Consider the following 21,221-nt stretch of genomic DNA (forward strand, 5'->3'; position numbering starts at 1 on the left):
CCACCAAATTTAGCCATACACCACCAAATATGCATTACAGTGTTGTACAGTACAATATTTTAATGCACCTTTGGTGGTGTATGGCTAAAATCTAGTGGTGTACGAATCAGCTCCCTTTATTTTATTATAGATGTATCTTATACCCCGTAAATTATTATACACCAGTAAGTATGTTTTCTTGTTCATGTTGTCGGGATAAAGGGCATTGAATTATTAGCAAAGTGTACTAGGATAATTATAGAGATAGAGATTATATATTATATTATATTTATTATTTATTTTTGTATATTTCGCAAAACTTTATCTATATCCAGTAATGGAAGTATGGAACATGGGCAAGTGGGTACAACTGATAAGGTACTGGAATAGAATTATATTCTGTGTCACCAACAGATTACTGCCACGTGTCAATTATTTTAAAATATATACGGTCACCCGTTGAGCTTTCAAACTCATTGTATTTGCATTTTTTTCATAATAAAGCCTTATTCTTAACCTTTCATCAAGAAAAAGCCATCAAGATTAAAACTTTTTCATTGTTTATTCAAATTATCAACTAATAATCGTCAGATAATGGAAAATTGGAGTGATTACAAGAAGCAAAATCTACAAGATAGCAAGCATCAAAGTACATGGGATTTCATTGAAGAAGAATCAAATCAAGAATCCATTGAAGAAACTTCAACAATTTCAAATGTTTCATCATCATCATTAAATTCTTCATGTTGTTCATTTGATACAACAGATGATGCCTCCTCTTCATCTTCAAGTTCAACTAGATCCTCTCTACTTGATTTATCAGACTTAATGACTCAATTACCTATCAAGTAAGTTCCTTTTTTTTTTTCCAATTTTTTTATTTCAAGATTTTCCTTTTTTATAACTTTCTTGATTTCTTACTTGATTTCAGTTAAACAATTTTTAAAAATTAAACTTTTTTGTTTGAATTATTTATAGGAGAGGGCTATCGAAATTTTATAATGGAAAATCAGATTCATTTACATCTCTTGCAAGTGTAATGAGCATAGAAGATCTTCCAAAGAAAATAAAGAATCCGTACAATAAGATGATGAAGATAAAAGCTAACAGCAAAAGCTATGGAGGTGGTTGCTTTAAATCTTACGCACACCCTAAACCCAATATTTCAAAAAAAAGCTTCACCTTTTTTAAGGCAAAGAAGCTTTGCTAGATCAAGTCTTGTTCATGGTCAACAAAACAACCACTAGTGGCATAATTTGAAAATTCAAGAACTAGATCACAAACTCATGCTCAGCAGGAGTTTTTGGTAAATAGTCAGTTGTTTATGATCAGATTATGAAAATTTTGGGTAGTATGCATTTAGCAGAGTTGTGAAGTTGAGGCAATTATAATATAAATATAATTAAATGCTTGTATAGAGATTTCAATATTATGCATATTTAATGACACAATTATATAGTACATGAAATCATACATGTGTATTCTTTTGATCCTTTTACTAGGGTTCATTTTATGCTTGTATTAATCAAGATACCTGCTTTTCTAGTATTAATTATAACCCAAATCGACCTGTTCATAAGTAAATGGGTTGAAACTGCCACATCTATCCATCTATCCAGTAGGTTCAAGTTAACAACCACCAAAGAAACAAAGATGGTTACAATTAGAAGAACTTCTTACACATTTATCTTATCTATCTATATACAATGATATGAAAAGTAATAAGAGTATGTGCTAAACATAATATTATGTCAATTTTAGTAACTAGTGTATTACAAACATATAATCAATATGAGGCATTGAGGCTACTTGAAGACGACGTAAAGGATCTGTTGTATATTCTGCTTGATCGCCTCACTAACGATATCGTTACCTCTGGTGTTTTGCTTGTCTGTTCCAAAACAAAACTGATTAACATCAATGAATATAAAACTGGTATACAAATTTCTTACTATCAAAACTTATTTATCATAAATAAATTGCAATGAAATTACCGGTTTCTTGATAATCTTCTTTTTGATTCTGAAGCTTCCAATCAAAGGTGACATTTCATAGTTTGAGTGTTCCGTTTGACTGGATAAACTTTGCTTAGCAAACTTCTTCAATATTTTCATCATCATTGAACAGCAAAAAACACTCAAAATCACCAATGAAATCCCACCAATAAAGCCTGAAAATTTTGTACCAAAACTTGCAAATTTTAAAGTCTTTATGCCTTCAATCTTATTTTTTTCAAGACCATTGTTGTTCAGTTTCACTACTTTCGGTTTGTCATTGATATGACTGTAACTTTCTTTTTCGAGCTTTGTTTCACAAGGTTTGATTTCTTCTTCGTTCTCAGTTTCGTTAACTTCTACCTTACCACTCTCATCAGTTGCATCATCGTCGTTACGTTCTGTTAATTTTGATTCTTCACTTTCATCACCATTAACATCTTTGATCTTATCAAGTTGCATTTGAACCAATTCACCAGTATTAACAACAAAATCCTTCTTATCCCACTCATCGTAAACGCGATCAATCTCACTCTTACTTGAACTTCCCACCATTGACATCATCGAATCAAAAGCTTTCCCTCCAAATTCAGCCCGTTTGGCCTCTTTAGTCGTTAAATGAGTCAGCGAGTTCATGAACACTATACTCAAAGTGATTAAAATCAAACCAATCAACATAAACACATTCAAATTCCACCCCTTATGATCCTTAAAATCATCAAATACTTCTTTCTCTTCATCATCATCATCATCATCATTTTTTCGCTCATTGTGTTTCTCATTAATACCAACCGATTCATCAATTATCACATCCGAATCTTGTAGCATCCCACAATCAAATGAATCACTTTTTACAAACCGTTTTACATTTTTTTGACGAATGATTTCGAGATGTGTGTCGGGATTAAACTTCAAGAACTTTGGCGTAGGGGAATGATAATTGATGTTAGTATCATTAGACTGCACATTCAAACCAATCTCTAAATTGTTGTTACCCGCATCTTCATCGTCATCAACATGCGATCTTAAAGCACTTGAATCAAAACTAATCGATTTCGACAAACGGGGCTGTTCTTGTAAATCTTTGCTTTTGTTTCTTTTACCCAACATTTTCTTCTTACGTACTCTACGGTTTATATCGGTAACATATGATCGTTTCTTACCGGAAACTTTCAATTTGTAAGCCAATTTTTCATTCAATTCATTTTCATCATTTCCTATCAATAAACAACAAAATTCGTATAAAAATTCGTAAGCAGTAATCCATATTCATAAAAGATACTAACTTTAGGCCAGAAATTATGAATAAACTTCAAGAATCACATAACCAAATCATAAAGATAAGACTGAACCGTTATTTTAAGTACAATCAATCAAATTAATGTTAAAAGATATCAAACATATAAACTGATACGTTGAAATAGATGTTAATAAAGAGTACCTTGAATCTCAAATTTGGGTTTAGCGGATACTAATGAAGTGGAATTCTTGCTTAAAAGATCCATAAATTTTCAATAAATTGGATATTTTGGTTGATAATCGGATGGAATTGTTTTTGGGATTTGGCGGGGATGGGACCGTTACCGTAATTGGGGATTTTATAAGGAAAAGATTTTTTTTTTTTTTTTTAATTTAATGGTACTTTACAAAATATTCGTTGTTGGATGGCAAAGAGATACCTATATATATCGCTCAAGAATGGGTATGGGCTGATTAAGGTTTATAATCGCTCAGGAATGACTAATGGGTTTGGGCCGTCCTGTCATTCTATGGGCCATGTTCATGGCCATTTTATATAGGGGCAATCACCTATTTACCCATTTTTTTTTTACCCCTTTCTGAGCTGGAATAAAAAAAAAAAATTGACAAATTGCCCGCGCAAGGCGCAAGAGACCTTGCGACCTTGCGACTTGCGTCCTTGCGACTTGCGTCCTTGCGTCCTAGTGTTAATAAATTAGGTCAAATAAAGAAAACAGACACCACATACACACACACACACACACACACCCCGACAGACTGAGATCTTGCGACCTCTTTGCGACCGACGACGATTACGAAGAACCTTGCACTTGCGACCCCCTTGCGACCCGTCTACCCTTGCGACCCTTCTTCTGAGAATCACCACTACATCACCACCACCACCACCACCATCACCAGCACCACCACCATTAGTACATCTTCTCCGCCACCATCACCATCAGCACCACGATTGGCGTATTGAGAAAAAGGAAGAGAAAAAAACCGACAAAAAACTCCATCAAGATGTCACAAGAACAGGTAAGTGTATCCTTTTAACTATTCTCGTTCGATTACTCATTTATTATGTCGAAATTGATTTATAAGTTTTGTTGCACACCAAGTGTTCGATGTAATGCTTCAACGAGCTTAGTGATGCAAAACTCACTTAAACTGTTGCAAGATTTGTTAAAGTTACAGTCTTTGAAAACTAACATATTATAAAAACTGGAACACGATTGTTTAAGGGGCATAAAACTAGAATCTGGTATAGGCGCAAGGAACGTCTTGCGTCCTTGCGCTTGTCCGAAGTAGCTGGCGCAAGACACGTCTTGCGTTCTTGCGCCTGTGTGATAAACCAGACGCAAGGTATTACTTGCGTCCTTGCGCCTGTACTTTTTTGCTGAAAAACTGTCTGTTTCAAGGATATGTTGAGGCGAAGTTGACGATGAAGAATATGTTGAATGTTATACCTCAACTAAAGGCATTAATGACTGAAAATCAACAAAAAAATTTTTAGGGGAACTTGTTTTGGTCCTTGGCTAGATCTTTCTTACACGGGCAATGATCCGGGCCTTGTACATGCAATGCTCCAAAGAAAGAGTGAGCGGCCGATAGGAATAGACGAAAAGTACCCAGATGATGATGAGGAAATATGGTTTAGTTTCCGTCCGAATTTCAAAATTAGATTTAGTAGGCGGGAATTTTGTCTCATTACGGGGTTTAGGTTTAGTCGTCGCACGGACATGGCACATTACATTCCAAGAAGTTATGATGTAGAAACACCACCGATTAGACGACGTTGTTTCCCAAAACGTAAAGATAATGCAAACATTACAATTACCGATATCCAAAAGCTTTTATATAATGGTGATGATTTTGTGGTTAGTGATGAAGATGTGGTGCGACTAGCCATTATTTTGATTGTGGAGAGAGCATTTATGGGTAAGCAAGGGATTCATGTGGTGAGCAAAAAATACCTATGGTTAGTCGAAGACTTTGCTAAATTGAATGACTACCCGTGGGGTAATCGTATTTGGGATGCCACTTACCCCGTAGTTAAAGATGGATTTCAAGCTCGGGAAAGTCAGTTAGAGGTCGGAAAGGGTTATACTTTGGCGGGTTTTATGTGGTCATTTAAGGTAAAAAAAAAAGTTTGGTAGATTTGGATAATATTACTACATTTGAATCGTATATTATTTTATTATGCGTCCTTATTTATTTAATTTTGTAGATTTGGATTCTTGAGGCATATCGACGAGCCATTAAAAGTTTTACCCACAAAACAGACAAAAATGGAGTACCGAGGGCCTTATTTTGGAAACGTTCATCAGCTGAGTCTTTTTCAGTCACTGATTACCTGCATCTACTAAACGTTATGGTAAGTATTGTTTATAATATAAAAGTTTTGTTGGTGCTGGAAGAATACAGATTAAACATTTAGGATAAAATGGGTTCTGTGATGGGCGCAAGATCAATCTTGCGTCCTTGCGTAGTCAAGGCACAAGGTCCATTCTTGCGACCTTGCGCCTGTATTATTGAGGCTACGCAAGATTAAGGCTTGCGTGTTTATTTACGTGTCGCAAGATTTATCCTTGCTCCCTTGCGCCTGCATCTTACGTCTTATGGCAAACGCAAGAGTAGTCTTGCGTTGTCAGTAACGAGGCGCATGGTTCACCTTGCGTCCTTGCGCCTCGTTAAAAAGAAGGCGCAAGGTTCACCTTGCGTCCTTGAGCCTGTGTTTTTAACTTTTGCTGCTGTTGTACAGGATGATTGTCCGAAGAATAAACGACCTTTTCGTACTCTGCATCCCACTGATGTTGAGAGTGGATGTCAATGGTGGATAAAAAGTTGCCAATACTTTGATAGGACGGAAGTTGATGAGGAAGTTGAAGAACATGTTGAAGATGAACTGCAAGATCAGGAACATGGTGGTGGAGAACAGTCTCAATCTCAATCTCAATCTCAATCTCAATCACAGTCTCAATCTCAGTCTCAAACAAACTTATCTACTAATGCAAAGGAATTATACAGTTCTTTGGTGAAACGGATGGATAGTGTGATGACCCGAAAATTTCTGACCAAATTTAAACTTAATCTTTGTATGATTAACATTTTCGACACGATAAGCAAAGTTTGTAAAACTGAATCTCAAAATTTATGAACTATTCAAATACCTTTCGGTTGTTCTCGACGATTTGCGAACAATTATATGTATATAGATACATATATATATACTATAACTTGAAAACGTAACAATGTATTAATTGTTTAATACCGTACATTAAACTTATTGGTTTAAATATTTATTTGAATATATATGATAAGTTGGAATATTAATTGTATGAATAACTTGCGACGTATATTTAAAACGTGTTTATGAATGTTGAAAATATATATTAACTTGGTCATAAAACGATTTGTTATTTTATATATATATATATATATATATATATATATATATATATATATATATATATATATATATATATATATCAAAAAATAGCGAGACAATGATTTATAGAAGTAAATGACCAAATCACTCGAAAGTTTAAGATACACTTTGAATGATATAGTTTATTGATAATTTAAGACTATATTTTGACAAATGTACGAGTCACAAAACGTAAATTGCGAGTTTTCTAAGCGTACGCAAATGCGTTCGAGAAACCGGAACCGGGACATAAGTCGAGTGACAACGTACGAGTCATCGGAATGAAAATTACAAGTCAACTATGCACATGAATTTAATATAATATATAATTAATTATTTAAATTATATATATTATATATATTATATTTAATTATGTCGACAAACAAGAAAACAAAAAATATGTGAGCTGGATCTGACGGCCATGTGATCGCATGGGAAATAGGCATAAAACCCATGCGAGTGCATGAGCTCATGCAAGTGCATGAGATTTACACTATAATCCCATGCACTCACATGGACATCAGAATAAGGAATTATGGCTATAAATACCAAGTTTCTGCTCGAGTTTTTTTACACATATATTACTCCGTAATTATTTATTTATTATAATTATTATTATTATTATTATTATTATTATCATTATTATTATTATTATTATTATATTATTAAGATTATTATTATTATTAATCTTAATATTTTTAGTAATATTATACATAAAATATTACGACGAGGTCATGAGCTTGTCATTTTCAAAACAAGCTTCAAACGGGATAGAACTAAGGAAATTATGGGTTATAACTATGGAGGTTATGGGTAATGTTCAAGGGTATTGTTCGCAAGTCAAACCTAGTATTTATCATCTCTGTTGCGTCTACGTACTTTCCTGCAATATTGAATCTCAATATTGATACGTGAGCATTCATATCTTATCTTTTATATATTAATAGTGTATACATGTCTAGTGCTCGAGTATATATTTATACATGCTTGTATGCTAAATTTCTTCGTTAAACTGTTTATAATGAATCACGAATTAAATACATATAATGAATCACGAATTAAATACATATATTACGGACGTATGCTATTTGAGAAGCGTACACGTTGGTTTGCGTGTATTATTAAGATGATTATACAAAGGGTATAAAATATATATACGTTAAGTTTAGTTACCAGGGTGCTCAATTTCGTAGAATATTTTGATAAACGTTTCTGGATGAAACAACTGAAAACTTGTGATTCACCTTTATATACAGATTATGCGCAACATTAAAACTATGAACTCACCAACCTTTGTGTTGACACTTTTAAGCATGTTTATTCTCAGGTTTCTAGAAGTCTTCCGCTGTTTGCTTATATGTGATACAAGCTATGTGCATGGAGTCATACATGCTTTATTCAAGAAAACTTTGCATTCACAAAATCATCACCGTGTATCTTATTTTGACTTCATTGTCAACGGATGTATTATGGTAAACTATTATTTATGGTGATTGTCTATATGTAGAAATCATCAAACGTTGAAAACCATAGAAATTGATATTCATTTATTGTGTACCTTTTGAAAAGAATGCAATGTTTACAAAACGTATCATATAGAGGTCAAATACCTCGCAATGAAATCAATGAATGACGTGTTTGTCCATATGGATTTAGAGCGATCGTCACAGTTGGTATCAGAGCGTTGGTCCTAGTGAACCAGGTCTTGTTTATTGTGTCTAACTGATAGTTGTTAGGATGCATTAGTAAGTCTGGACTTCGACTGTGTCTGCATGTCAAAAGTTTTGCTTATCATTTCTTGTCAGAAATTACCTGTATATCATCTTAAATCTAAACACGTCTTATTGCATTGATTGCATAGATAGTGTATAGATAAAATTCATATCTTGGCATATCTATTACAGTAAACTTTGACTGCCATCTTTCGAAAATTTCTCCGTAATTTACGGGATTTTGGTATTATATATACATATGTAAATTATGTATTGAAGAGTACCAATCTAAATTCTATAATCTATTTCATATCAAAAATCATCTCTCTAATTATACAAGATGGATCCCGTATCTAGTTCAAATTCCTTAAATTCCGACAGCTATTTCGATATGGATATTCACCTGAACTCAGAAGAAAGTGTAACCGGAATGGATCAACCAATCAGCCATTACCTATTCTGGATGAATTGGGGATGGGTTCGTAGCCTACTTAATCATTGGAGACAAGAAGAAGGTGATCCCTTCCATCCACCACATTCACCTCTTGGCGAAGAACCTGAAGCACTTACCGGTGAACCTATTCGTAATACTATTTTCTCTCTCATTTCCAGAGTATCTCATCATGATTATATACTATCCCATATTATAAATCTTATTTATCTGATCGTCCGAACCACCGATCATTCCGGTATAATAGAAGAAGTCAACGAGCTTCGTGCTCGGGTAGTGGCTTTGGAGAATATGGTGCAAGGGTTACGAACACTAGCAGCAGCACCCGCCGCATAACCGGTACCACCATCATCCACACCAACAGGATCATTACCACCACTAACAACCACATTCGCATCACACGCCTCAACATCACAATCTGTACCTCGGATATCAACATCATACGCACCATAGGTACCAAGAAGTACCAGCAACGACAAATGATGAAGTATGGATTCATAACTTCATCGGAGAAACATTCTACGACGATTATGTAATTTTTAAAGTTTAGAGATTATCTATTCTAGCCTTAAACCTAAATCAGATAGAGTAGAAACCCTTATCCGAATGGTGTAAGATACAAGCTAGACTTGTTTTACCAACAGCATCAACAGTACCCTTAGCCTCACCAGCACAGTCAGTGTTGTCAACATCATCAGAATCAGCAACACCTCTAACATCACAAGCTCCGTCAGTTCAAGAAAGCACCGTGGACATCATTACGAGTCAACAACGAGTATATTGTATCAATGAGTTATGAAGTAATAACTCAATTCATCTAAAGAATTTATATGTATATCTTATATATATAAATTTTAAAACCATCATGAATCTTTTCGTACTAAGCTATTACGTGTGAATTTTAAGGGGTAGATACTACTCGGTTAATTCATATTACTAATATGCTATGATGTACATCCTTCGTTAACAACTTAACCATCGTTAACTACAAATATCTGTTTAAACTCAACGAATTCCATTTCATAATGAACTTAGTGTATTAATCAATTACATGTTTGATTTTACACTTTTATCTTCGATGTACTCGAAACTTTCTAGAAAACATCATTTATATCTTATGAAATTCATAAGAATTCCACGAGCATCAACATCCTTCACCGAGGAATAAGAATAAATAATGAAGTATTGATTTCATTAGTGAAATACTCCGAGAAGATTATGTAATCCTTAATGTTTTAGAGATTATTCATTCAATTCAAAAATCAAATGAGCTTAATATGATATTAACTCATCAAATCTGTATTACATCTGAAGAAAATATACATACATATATTTTCATAAAGACGGTAATAAAAAAAATTCTTTTGTACAAAGTATTAATTGTGAAATCTTTAACGGGTAGGTAATACTCGGGAAATATATAAGTTCACAATTAATATGTTATACTGTACATTCTTCAACTTTGATTCAAAAATTATTAACTATGCTCACAGCGATATACAATCGTTTCCATACAAATTCAATTACATATTCTGATTTTGAAAAATCAGAATCCAAGCCAAGATTTAATAGAAAACATCACTCTTAGATTCTTACATCTTTCAAATGCTATACTTTGACTTCAAAACTGTACTAGAACATCACTTCTATTCATAAACCCATAAAAAAAAATTGTATCGTTCAAAATTCTAGAACATCATATGTATCTTGAAAATTACAATCTTCATGCAAACCCTTCAAACTTTTGAAAACACCTTGGATTGATAACCAACGATTCGGTTATGATAACTTTGAATGCTGATGAAGCAGCAAAAACTGTAAACGACCTTAACAGCCAAAAGTTTGATGATAAAGAATAGTGTGTTGGCAAAGCTCAGAAAAAGAGAAGGTTTGGAACTGGAAAACGGATTGAGCAAAGTATAAAGGAGGCTGTGGATAAATCACAAAGACTAAACCTGCCTTCAAAGAATCTAGATTATTCAGTATCTGCTGAAGCCATTAACGAATACCTTGCTTTCGAATCTAAACCCTTGCGGACAATATTCTTCTTCATCCTCTGATATTAGAAATTCTAAGATATCATCGTATCTTTCATTATAAATATCCTCCATATTTCTTGAGATAATTCCATAATCATTCTTATCGGAAATCAATTTTCTCCTTGCGATATTTGTGTAACATCATAAAAGAAACTATTTTAGTTTCTAAATTCTGAAACCTTCGATATCTGTCTTTAAATTAGGCCACCAATAATTCGTCTTAAGATCTTGATACATCTTTCCAACTCCAGGATGTATCGAGTATCTTGTCTTATGTGCCTCGTTCAATATCAACTTCCTTAATCCACCCAACTTTGGTACCCAAATACGGTTTTCAAAATATCGAATTCCGTCTTCCCGTATAACGAGTTTTTTCCCATACTTCTTCATTATTTCATTTCCTATGTTTTCTTTAGTAAGAGCTTCTCGTTGAGCCTCTTTGATTTGTGAGTTGAGATTCATGCAAATTTTTATGTTCATTGCTTGTACTCGAATTGGTTCCCGTTCCTTTCTGCTTAGAGGGTCAGCCACCACGTTCGCTTTCCCGGGATGACAGCGAATTTCACAATCATAGTCATTTATCAGCTCGACCCACCTACGTTGCCTCATGTTCAGCTGTTTCTGATCAAAAATATGTTGAAGGCTTTTATGATCAGTAAACACAGTGCATTTAACCCCATATAAATAGTGTCTCCATATCTTCAATGCAAACACTACTGTTCCTAATTCTAAATCATGCGTCGTATAATTCCGCTAGTGAATCTTCAATTGTCGGGATGCGTATGCTATAACTTTCTTCCGTTGCATAAGGACGCAACCAAAACCTTGTCGCGAAGCGTCACAATATATCTCAAAATCATCATTCCCCTTCAGGTAACGATAAAATAGGTGCGGTAGTCAACTTCTTCTTCAGTAATTGAAATGCACTCTCCTGCTCAGAGGTCCATTCGTACTTCTTCCCTTTTTGCGTTAACGCTGTCAACGGCTTAGCTATTCGGGAAAAATCTTGAATAAACCTTCTATAATAACCGGCTAAACCCAAAAATTGGCGTATCTGCGTTGGTGTCTTAGGAGTCTCCCATTTTTCAATGGCCTCAATTTTAGCTGGATCAACCTGAATTCCTTTGCTACTAACAACATGACCAAGAAATTGCACTTCTTTCAACCAAAATGTACACTTAGAAAATTTGACGTATAACTGTTCCTTTCTTAACAATTCTAATACCAACCTTAAATGATGCTCATGCTCTTGCTCATTTTTGGAATAGATGAGAATATCATCAATGAAAACGATAACAAACTTATCTAGATACGGACTACAAACTCGATTCATGAGGTCCATGAATACAGCTGGTGCATTCGTTAATCCAAACGGCATGACCAAAAATTCGTAATGACCGTAGTGTGTCCGGAAAGCAGTTTTCAGAATATCTTCTTCTTTGACACGTAGTTGATGATAGCCCGATCTTAAGTCGATTTTCGAGTACACACATGATCCTTGCAGTTGATCAAATAAGTCATCAATTCTCGGTAGTGGATACCGATTCTTGATAGTTAACTTATTTAATTCACGATAATCTATACACATCCTAAAAGATCCATCTTTCTTTTTAACAAATAAAATTGGAGCTCCCCACGATGAAGTACTTGGTCGTATGAATCCTCGGTCCAGTAATTCTTTTAACTGACTCTGAAGTTCTTTTAACTCGGACGGTGAAAGTCTATATGGAGCACGAGCAACCGGTGCAGCTCCTGGTACAAGATCTATTTGAAATTCTACAGACCTGAAAGGAGGTAGTCTCGGTAATTCTTCCGGAAATACATCGGGAAAGTCTCTTACTACATTTACATCGTTAATATTCTTCTCCTTTTCTTCAACTTTCTTTACATGTGCTAGGATGGCATAACATCCCTTTTTTAAGCACTTTCGAGCTTTCAAACAGCTAATGAGATTTAGGTTTGGGTTACCTTTATCTCCGTAAATCATTATCATTGATTTATCCTTTCGAGGAATACGAATTGCCTTTTCAGCACACACCACTTCGACTCCTACTTTGGACATCCATTCCATGCCGATAATTACGTCAAAACTTCCTAATTCTATGGATATCAAATCAATCTTAAATGTTTCTCCGGCTAAATTTATTTTACAATCACAGCAAATTTTATCGGCTTTAATTAGTTTACCATTAGCTAACTCAATCATGTACTTAGCATCTAGAGGTAATGATGAACAATTTAATTTAGCGTAAAAGTCTCTACACACATAACTTCTATCGGCACCAGTATCAAATATAATAGATGCTGATAAGTTATTAATGATAAACGTACCCGTAACCAGCTCCGGGTCTTCATACGCCTCTCTAGCATTAATAATAAATGCTCTTCCACGTGCAGATCCGTTATTCTTCTCTAGATTTGGGCACTGGCTCTTATAATGACCCTGTTTCCCACACCCATAACAAGTAACAGTGGCCAAGGCAGTTCTATTTGCATTGGTGGCAGGAGTCTTGGTGCCATTGGTATTTGTAACAGGAATCCTACAATCTTCAGCAAGATGACCCCTTCGATTACAATTATCGCACACCACATTACAATAACCAGAGTGATGTTTGTGGCATCTGTTACATAAAGGATTTCGTCCTTTGTAACCTGAGCTTGAACCACTACCCACACCTTGCGTGGTTTCTTGTTTCTTGTTGGATTGTTGATTACCTTCCCACTTTCTTTTGTTTTCTGATGTCTTGACATCGGTGTTCTTATCCAGAATAATCTGGTCCATCAACTCGTTTGCCATGGTGATGGCTTCGTGAATAGTCTTGGGTTTCGATGATGTAATATTTGCTTTGACATTTTTAGGCAAACCATCTTTGTACAGTTCTATCTTCCGTTCTTCGGTTGGTACCAATTCGGGACATAGCAAAGCTAATTCCATGAATCGCTGATTGTAGTTGGTGAGTTCAGTACCAATGACTTTCTGGCTTCGTAATTCAGCTTCCAACTTCCTAACCTCGTTCCTTGGATAATACTCGTTGATTAGCATTATTTTGAATTCTTCCCAGGGAGTATCATAAGCTACATCTCCTCCTACGGCCTTCACATAGTTTTTCCACCACGTGAGTGCACTATCTTGTAAGGTGCACGATGCATACTTGGTCATGTCCTTATCAATACAACCACTGATTTTAAACACAGACTCAATCTTTTCGATCCACCGGGTTAAACCTACCGGTCCTTCTGTTCTACTGAATGATGAGGGCTTGCAACCTTATAAAGTTTTGTAAGTACATCCCACATGAGGATTTGGGTTAACTGCAGCACCTCTCGCAGCCTCAACCCATAACATTCTGTCGTTCACTCACTGATTGATGAGTTCCTCGATTTCTTGTTCCGTCATTCGGTTCAATCGCGCCATAATCTTCAATAAGAATGAAAAAAATAATTATTCACATGGAATATTATAGATGTAGTGTGTATTTACAGTACTTTGTAGCTTATTAATAATATGAACCAGTTATTATTATAAAAGCCTTTTCTTCTTATTAGCGTTTTATAATTATATCTAGGGTAGTACCTACCCATTAAAGTTCATACTTAATAGCTTAGTACAAAAATCAATTACTACCACCCAAATAATACTCAACCATGGAAAATTATTGCATTTCACACTTCACTATTTTACATATGCTTATCTTACATCAAACATTAAACAAACCACACTAGTAATATTATACAAAACGTTATATGATCCCATGGTTTAAAACAACAGCGCATCATTTAACCTCAGACGTTTGTGTTCAAAGAAATCGCTTAAAGGTTATCTTGACTGTCTCCCTGCGTTTTGGCAGAGGGGCTGAAGAACTGGATGCCGGGATAGAACTAATAGGAATAGTTGGAATAGGGGTGGAAGTGTCTGGTGGAGTTGGTGCCACAACATCCTCACTAAACTCGGGTTTTGGATTTTCCAATTCAGTAGCCTTTCGTTTCTTTCCTCTTTCGAACTTGTCTTTCGTAATTTCCTGTATTTCTTCCTCCTCAGGATCACTTTCCGGTTCCTCTTCAATTGATTCATCCGAAAATTGTGAGTCTTCCCCAAAGGTGTCGTTTTCATCATCGGATAGGTTAATGACTGGAACTCCATCTGAAGATTCTGGTTCGGAGTCGCTGAATGTGATAACAAGTTCTAAGCCAGACATCTATCACATAACAACTAGCACATTAGTACCACATAATATTTACATATTAATTTTTAACCAACAAGGATAAGCAATAGTTTTCTAAATCAAACACGGTCAAAGTCCAGACTCACTAATGCATTCTAACAAACTCGATAAGATACACTAATGCAAATTTTCTGGTTCTATAAGACCAACGCTCTGATACCACATGTCATAACCCGTCCTAAACCATAAGGACAAATATAATAACATATGATTTCATCGCGAGGTATTGACCTCTATATGCGACATTTTTCAAAGAAAACTGCATTCGTTTTTACAATACAAACCATAACTTTTATTAAAAATACAAAGTTTAAACAACATAATAATGATTATCGTTTAGCGATAATCTTAGCCTTACAAACTTTACATGTGATGATAACAACACGATTTCCAACGTATTTTACATTACAACTTCTCCGATATGCAGTTTTATTTTTGACACAAATATGCATACTCAAGATCTTGCTTAAATTCAACATGTTGCAGCGGAAGCTTTTAGTTATCACCTGAGAATAAACATGCTTAAAACGTCAACATAAAGTTGGTGAGATATAGGTTTAATGCCGGCAGCGTTATAAATATAGACCACAAGATTTCATATATAAACGTTTTAATAAAAATATTCTAAGTTGTTGAGCACTTGATAACCATACTTAACATTTAATCAACGTCGCACATTCCCTTTATTATGAAATCTTACTACACCGTACCAAGTGTAATCACCGAAATGAAGTACTGTACAACCGTTGAATACTGGTCATCCAATCCGGTTGGGGTTGTCAGGCCCGATAGATCTATCAACAGGATTCGTGTTTACAGTACCTCATGTAAATAGTAGTTACCAAGTTACAGGGAAGTATGCCAGTGGTACAACTCAACGTAGAATATATATTTTTAATCACTTGTGTCCATAGCGTAAATCATAAAATGCATGTATTCTCATCCCGAAATATTTAGAGTTTAAAAGTGGGACTATATACTCACTTTTGCCTTGAAGGTAATAAACACGACTTGGTCTCCGATTGATATCACGAACCTAACCATATATATAATATATCAACATATTTTATTTTCAAGTAATCGTTACATATATATATATATATATATATATATATATATATATATATATACTTATAATACTTTTAATATTTTCTTAGTCCGTAGTTAGCAGTCCGATGTTAGTGGTCCACAATTAGTTGCTCAATAAAATAAATAAAGACCCCATCGTATTCGTATTGATCAAAATTAATCTCGACCCATGGTACCATGTTGTCAAATGACGTGTTGCGTACATAAAGTACCGTGTTGTCAAATGACGTGTTGCGTACAATCATGAGGTCTTATGATTAATCTTCTCGTGTTGTTTACGGGTAGTCCTGAAATATATAAAATCAAATCATGAGTAATTATATATAAAATATCAAATTAATTAGAAAAGATATGATTAATTAAATTTTTCTCCAAATATTTTCGTAGCTAAACTAGCTTCGGATACCCGATCTTGTTTTAGTTGTAGTTTCTTCATTACAACTCCGTTTTTGTTGGTTCAACTTGCCACTTCCTTAGATCGAGTCAAATTTTAAGAATATATACTGTAAATACCTTGGTTTACATTCGGAATCACAGGTTATAGTTCAAACTTTAGGTGAATCTTATGAAAATGATCAAATCAACAACTAAATGTTTATTTTTGTAAAAATAGTTACACTTTGAGTTAAACTATGAAATTTTTATGTGTTAAGATATTCATAAGAAATATCATTTTTCCAAGATATGAACTTCCAATTCAAAGTTTAAAAGGGTTTTTAATTATCCAACCCAAAACAGCCCCCCGGTTGCACTCCGACGACGTAGATTCAGTTTTAAGGTGTTCTTTGTAAAAACAAGTTGTATCTTGTTAAGTTAGCATATCATTATGATATATTACAGGTCTTGAAGTGTTTTAAAAGTTAAGTTAGAAGGATCTATTTAGTTTGCGAACAAGTTTGAAATCATTCAAACTATGTTCTTGTTGTTAAAATTTTACAACACAAAATAAGATAGCTATATAAATATGAATCGAATAAGATTATGAACAAGGTTACTACCTCAAGTTACTTGGACAAAGTTACTGCAAAATATAAGAAAAATCCTAGAACCAAAAGAGTGGTGGAGTTGGATTGAGAGGTTGGAAGTAAACTTGTATACTTGGAAGGATTATTGAAGTGTTCTTGAACGGAATTTCTTATGATGATTAAGTGTTGTTTTTGAAGCTAGATATTCATGGTTATTTGCTGAGATGATGAAGTTGTTTAAGGCTCATGAAGGTGTGTGTGTTTAGCTAGGAAATGGTAGTAAAATTTGAATCAAAATGAAGTACCCCATGGCTTATTAAAAACGTGAATGGGGGAGACAAAAACAAAATTTTTCTTTGTTATTTTGTGTAATTAGTCATGCTTACTTCCAATTTCTAATTACCTTATACCTAGGGCAGTAATATGGCTGATGTAGATATTGATTTGATGTGTATATACCAATAGTAAATACGTATAGAAGCTGGGTATGATACGGGTACATATACCCTTGATATACATATAGAAATCTTGAGAAAACGGAACGAGAATTAAAATATAACTATCTTTTGTAAATATACTTATATTGTTTTATGTATAAAAGCCCTTTAAAAGTGATTAAATACATATCTATACAATACTTGTATAAACATTATAAGTTATAAGTATTTATGTCAAAGAACGTTACATATAGTTATCGTTTTGAAAATTTAAGTTAGTAGTTTCAAAGTATACTTTTATCTTATTGTTATTAGTACACAATGAGATGTTAAAACATCCTTAGATCATGTTAAATATATATAATACATATATATACACAAACATATAATTATCGTATGTTATATAGCTCGTGATATCATCGGTCAAATTAGACGGTCAAACGTTGTGTAAAACTCTTTTCAAAAACATAAGTCTCAACAATTTAGATTGCTTATCATGTTGGTAAGGTTTAATTTATGTAAATATTAATCTCATAAGTATAAAACGATCGGAAAAATCCGGGTCGTTACAAATGGGTAGGTACTGTGATGACCCGAAAATTTCTGACCAAATTTAAACTTAATCTTTGTATGATTAAAATTTCCGACACGATAAGCAAAGTCCGTGAAACTGAATCTCAAATTTTTTGAACTATTCAAATACCTTTCGGTTGTTCTCGACGATTCGCGAACAATTATATGTATATAGATACATATATATGTACTATAACTTGAAAACGTAACAATGTATTAATTGTTTAATACCGTACATTAAACTTATTGGTTTAAATATTTATTTGAATATATATGATAAGTTGGAATATTAATTGTATGAATAACTTGCGACGTATATTTAAAACATGTTTATGAATGTTGAAAATATATATTAACTTGGTCACAAAACGATTTGTTATTATATATATATCAACAAATAGCGAGACAATGATTTATAGAAGTAAATGACCAAAACACTCGAAAGTTTAAGATACACTTTAAATGATATAGTTTATTGATAATTTAAGACTATATTTTGACAAAGGTACGAGTCACAAAACGTAAATTGCGAGTTTTCTAAGCGTACGCAAATGCGTTCGAGAAACCGGAACTGGGACATAAGTTGAGTGACAACGTACGAGTCATCGGAATGAAAATTACAAGTCAACTATGCACATGAATTTAATATAATATATAATTAATTATTTAAATTATATATATTATATTTAATTATATCGACAAACAAGAAAACAAAAAATATGTGAGTTGGATCTGACGGCCATGCGATCGCATGAGAAATAGGCATAAAACCCATGCGAGTGCATGAGCTCATGCAAGTGCATGAGATTTGCACTAAAATTCCATGCACTCGCATGGGCATCAGAATCAGAAATTATGGCTATAAATAGCAAGTTTCTGCTCGAGTTTTTTTACACATATATTACTCCGTAAGTATTTATTTATTATAATAATAATAATTATTATTATTATTATTATTATTATTATATTATTATTAAGATTATTAAGATTATTATTATTATTAATCTTAATATTTTTAGTAATATTATACATAAAATATTACGACGAGGTCATGAGCGTGTCATTTTCAAAACAAGCTTCAAACGGGATAGAACTAAGGAAATTATGGGTTATAGCTATGGAGGTTATGGGTAATGTTCATGGGTATTGTTCGCAAGTCAAACCTAGTATGTATCATCTCTGTTGCGTCTACGTACTTTCCTGCAATATTGAATCTCAATATTGATACGTGAGCATTCATATCTTATCTTTTATATATTAATAGTGTATACATGTCTAGTGCTCGAGTATATATTTATACATGCTTGTATGCTAAATTTCGTCGTTAAACAGTTTATAATGAATCACGAATTAAATACAAATATTACTGGTAAAAGGTATATGATATACATGTTTTCGGAAAGCTGGCGAAAAATCAATAACTTTTCATTTAGAAATCGCGTAATTTCGATGAACGAATCAAAATATATGGTCAACTGAATTATAATTGACGTTTATTAGAATTGCTTTTGAATCTGCAATTAATATTTAAACAACCTGTTTATGAGATTGATAAAATACTACTAGCCAAGTAAATGAATCCTTATATAAGGCACGTCTCGTTTTGTTGAACAATTGTCAAAATTGACTTTTTGAAATGACTTTTGATAACTTTTGTATGTCGATCTCGAGCATTAGAATTGTGATACACTATAACCCAACCTAGTTTATTATACATGTATTGACCAACATATGTTCTCTAGGTTGAGATCTACGGTTAATCTTGCATTCCGAGTTACGGTCACTTTTTGATGAATAACCTTATGTGCTGCTAAGGTGAGTTTCATTTGCTCCCTTTTTAATTGCTTTTGCAATATATATTTTTGAGCTGAGAATACATGCACTTTATTTTAAACGCAATGGATACAAGTACATACTAAATTCTACACTGAGTTTGAACCGAAAATCCCTTAGCTTTAGTAACTAGTAACTGCCAGTTATAAGAACTGGTGGGCGCAAGTAGTAGTATATGGATCCATAGGGCTTGATATCCCCGTCCGAGCTAGAGCGCTAGACTTTTAACGGACGTATGCTATTTGAGAAGCGTACACGTTGGTTTGCGTGTATTATTAAGATGATTATACAAAGGGTATAAAATATATACACGTTAAGTTTAGTTACCAGGGTGCTCAATTTCGTAGAATATTTTGATAAACGTTTCTGGATGAAACAACTGAAAACTTGTGATTCACCTTTATATACAGATTATGCGCAACATTAAAACTATGAACTCACCAACCTTTGTGTTGACACTTTTAAGCATGTTTATTCTCAGGTTTCTAGAAGTCTTCCGCTGTTTGCTTATATGTGATACACGCTATGTGCATGGAGTCATACATGCTTTATTCAAGAAAACTTTGCATTCACAAAATCATCACCGTGTATCTTATTTTGACTTCATTGTCAACGGATGTATTATGGTAAACTATTATTTATGGTGATTTTCTATATGTAGAAATCATCAAACGTTAAAAACCTTAGAAATTGATATTCATTTATTGTGTACCTTTTGAAAAGAATGCAATGTTTACAAAACGTATCATATAGAGGTCAAATACCTCGCAATGAAATCAATGAATGACGTGTTCGTCCATATGGATTTGGAGCGATCGTCACAGATAGGCAAGAAAAAGAGCTGCAAGAGTGTAGAAAACAAATAAATGATCACGAGAAACGTATATCTGAACAAGAGAAACGATTATCAGAACAAGAGCAACATCAAGATGAGGAGTTACTTGGTCGATCCTTCTCAGACAATGAAAACGACAAATCAGCTCAACGGATTAGACGTGGAATGAGAGATCGACGACCAACACGTATACTAAGCTCCCCTTTCACAACACCGGGATACAGAAAACCAATCGAGAAGGTAAGCCTTTAATTACAGTTTTTTTACCTTATACTTGCAGTTTTTTTATTAATTTTTGTAAGTAAACAGGCTGAATTTGTAAAAAAAAAAAATAGGCGCAAGGTCATACCTTGCGTCCATGCGCTTGTTTAGCCAAACAGGCGCAAGGTTATATCTTGCGACCTTGCGCCTTTGTTACATAT

General features: G+C 33.8%; 2 protein-coding genes and 1 pseudogene across 2 annotated transcripts; 2 read left to right on the forward strand and 1 right to left on the reverse strand.

The window, feature by feature from the left end:
• Positions 1 to 351: 351 nt before the first annotated feature.
• On the forward strand, positions 352 to 1,450 carry LOC139839762 (uncharacterized; annotated as a pseudogene).
• Positions 1,451 to 1,479: 29 nt separating this feature from the next.
• On the reverse strand, positions 1,480 to 3,596 carry LOC139839760 (uncharacterized). Its single transcript, XM_071829910.1, has 3 exons — positions 3,415 to 3,596; positions 1,974 to 3,190; positions 1,480 to 1,870 (listed from the first exon to the last, which is right to left on the reverse strand). The coding sequence occupies exons 1-3, from the start codon at positions 3,476 to 3,478 to the stop codon at positions 1,766 to 1,768; spliced, it is 1,386 nt and encodes a 461-aa protein (XP_071686011.1). The 5' UTR covers positions 3,479 to 3,596; the 3' UTR covers positions 1,480 to 1,765.
• Positions 3,597 to 4,264: 668 nt separating this feature from the next.
• Positions 4,265 to 6,449, forward strand: LOC139839761 (uncharacterized). Its single transcript, XM_071829911.1, has 3 exons — positions 4,265 to 5,350; positions 5,443 to 5,589; positions 5,977 to 6,449. Exons 1-3 carry the CDS (start codon positions 4,796 to 4,798, stop codon positions 6,370 to 6,372), a joined length of 1,098 nt encoding a protein of 365 aa, XP_071686012.1. The 5' UTR covers positions 4,265 to 4,795; the 3' UTR covers positions 6,373 to 6,449.
• The last annotated feature ends 14,772 nt before the right edge of the window (positions 6,450 to 21,221 follow it).

Source organism: Rutidosis leptorrhynchoides, chromosome 4, assembly GCF_046630445.1.
Source record: "Rutidosis leptorrhynchoides isolate AG116_Rl617_1_P2 chromosome 4, CSIRO_AGI_Rlap_v1, whole genome shotgun sequence".
Lineage (NCBI taxonomy): Eukaryota > Viridiplantae > Streptophyta > Magnoliopsida > Asterales > Asteraceae > Rutidosis > Rutidosis leptorrhynchoides.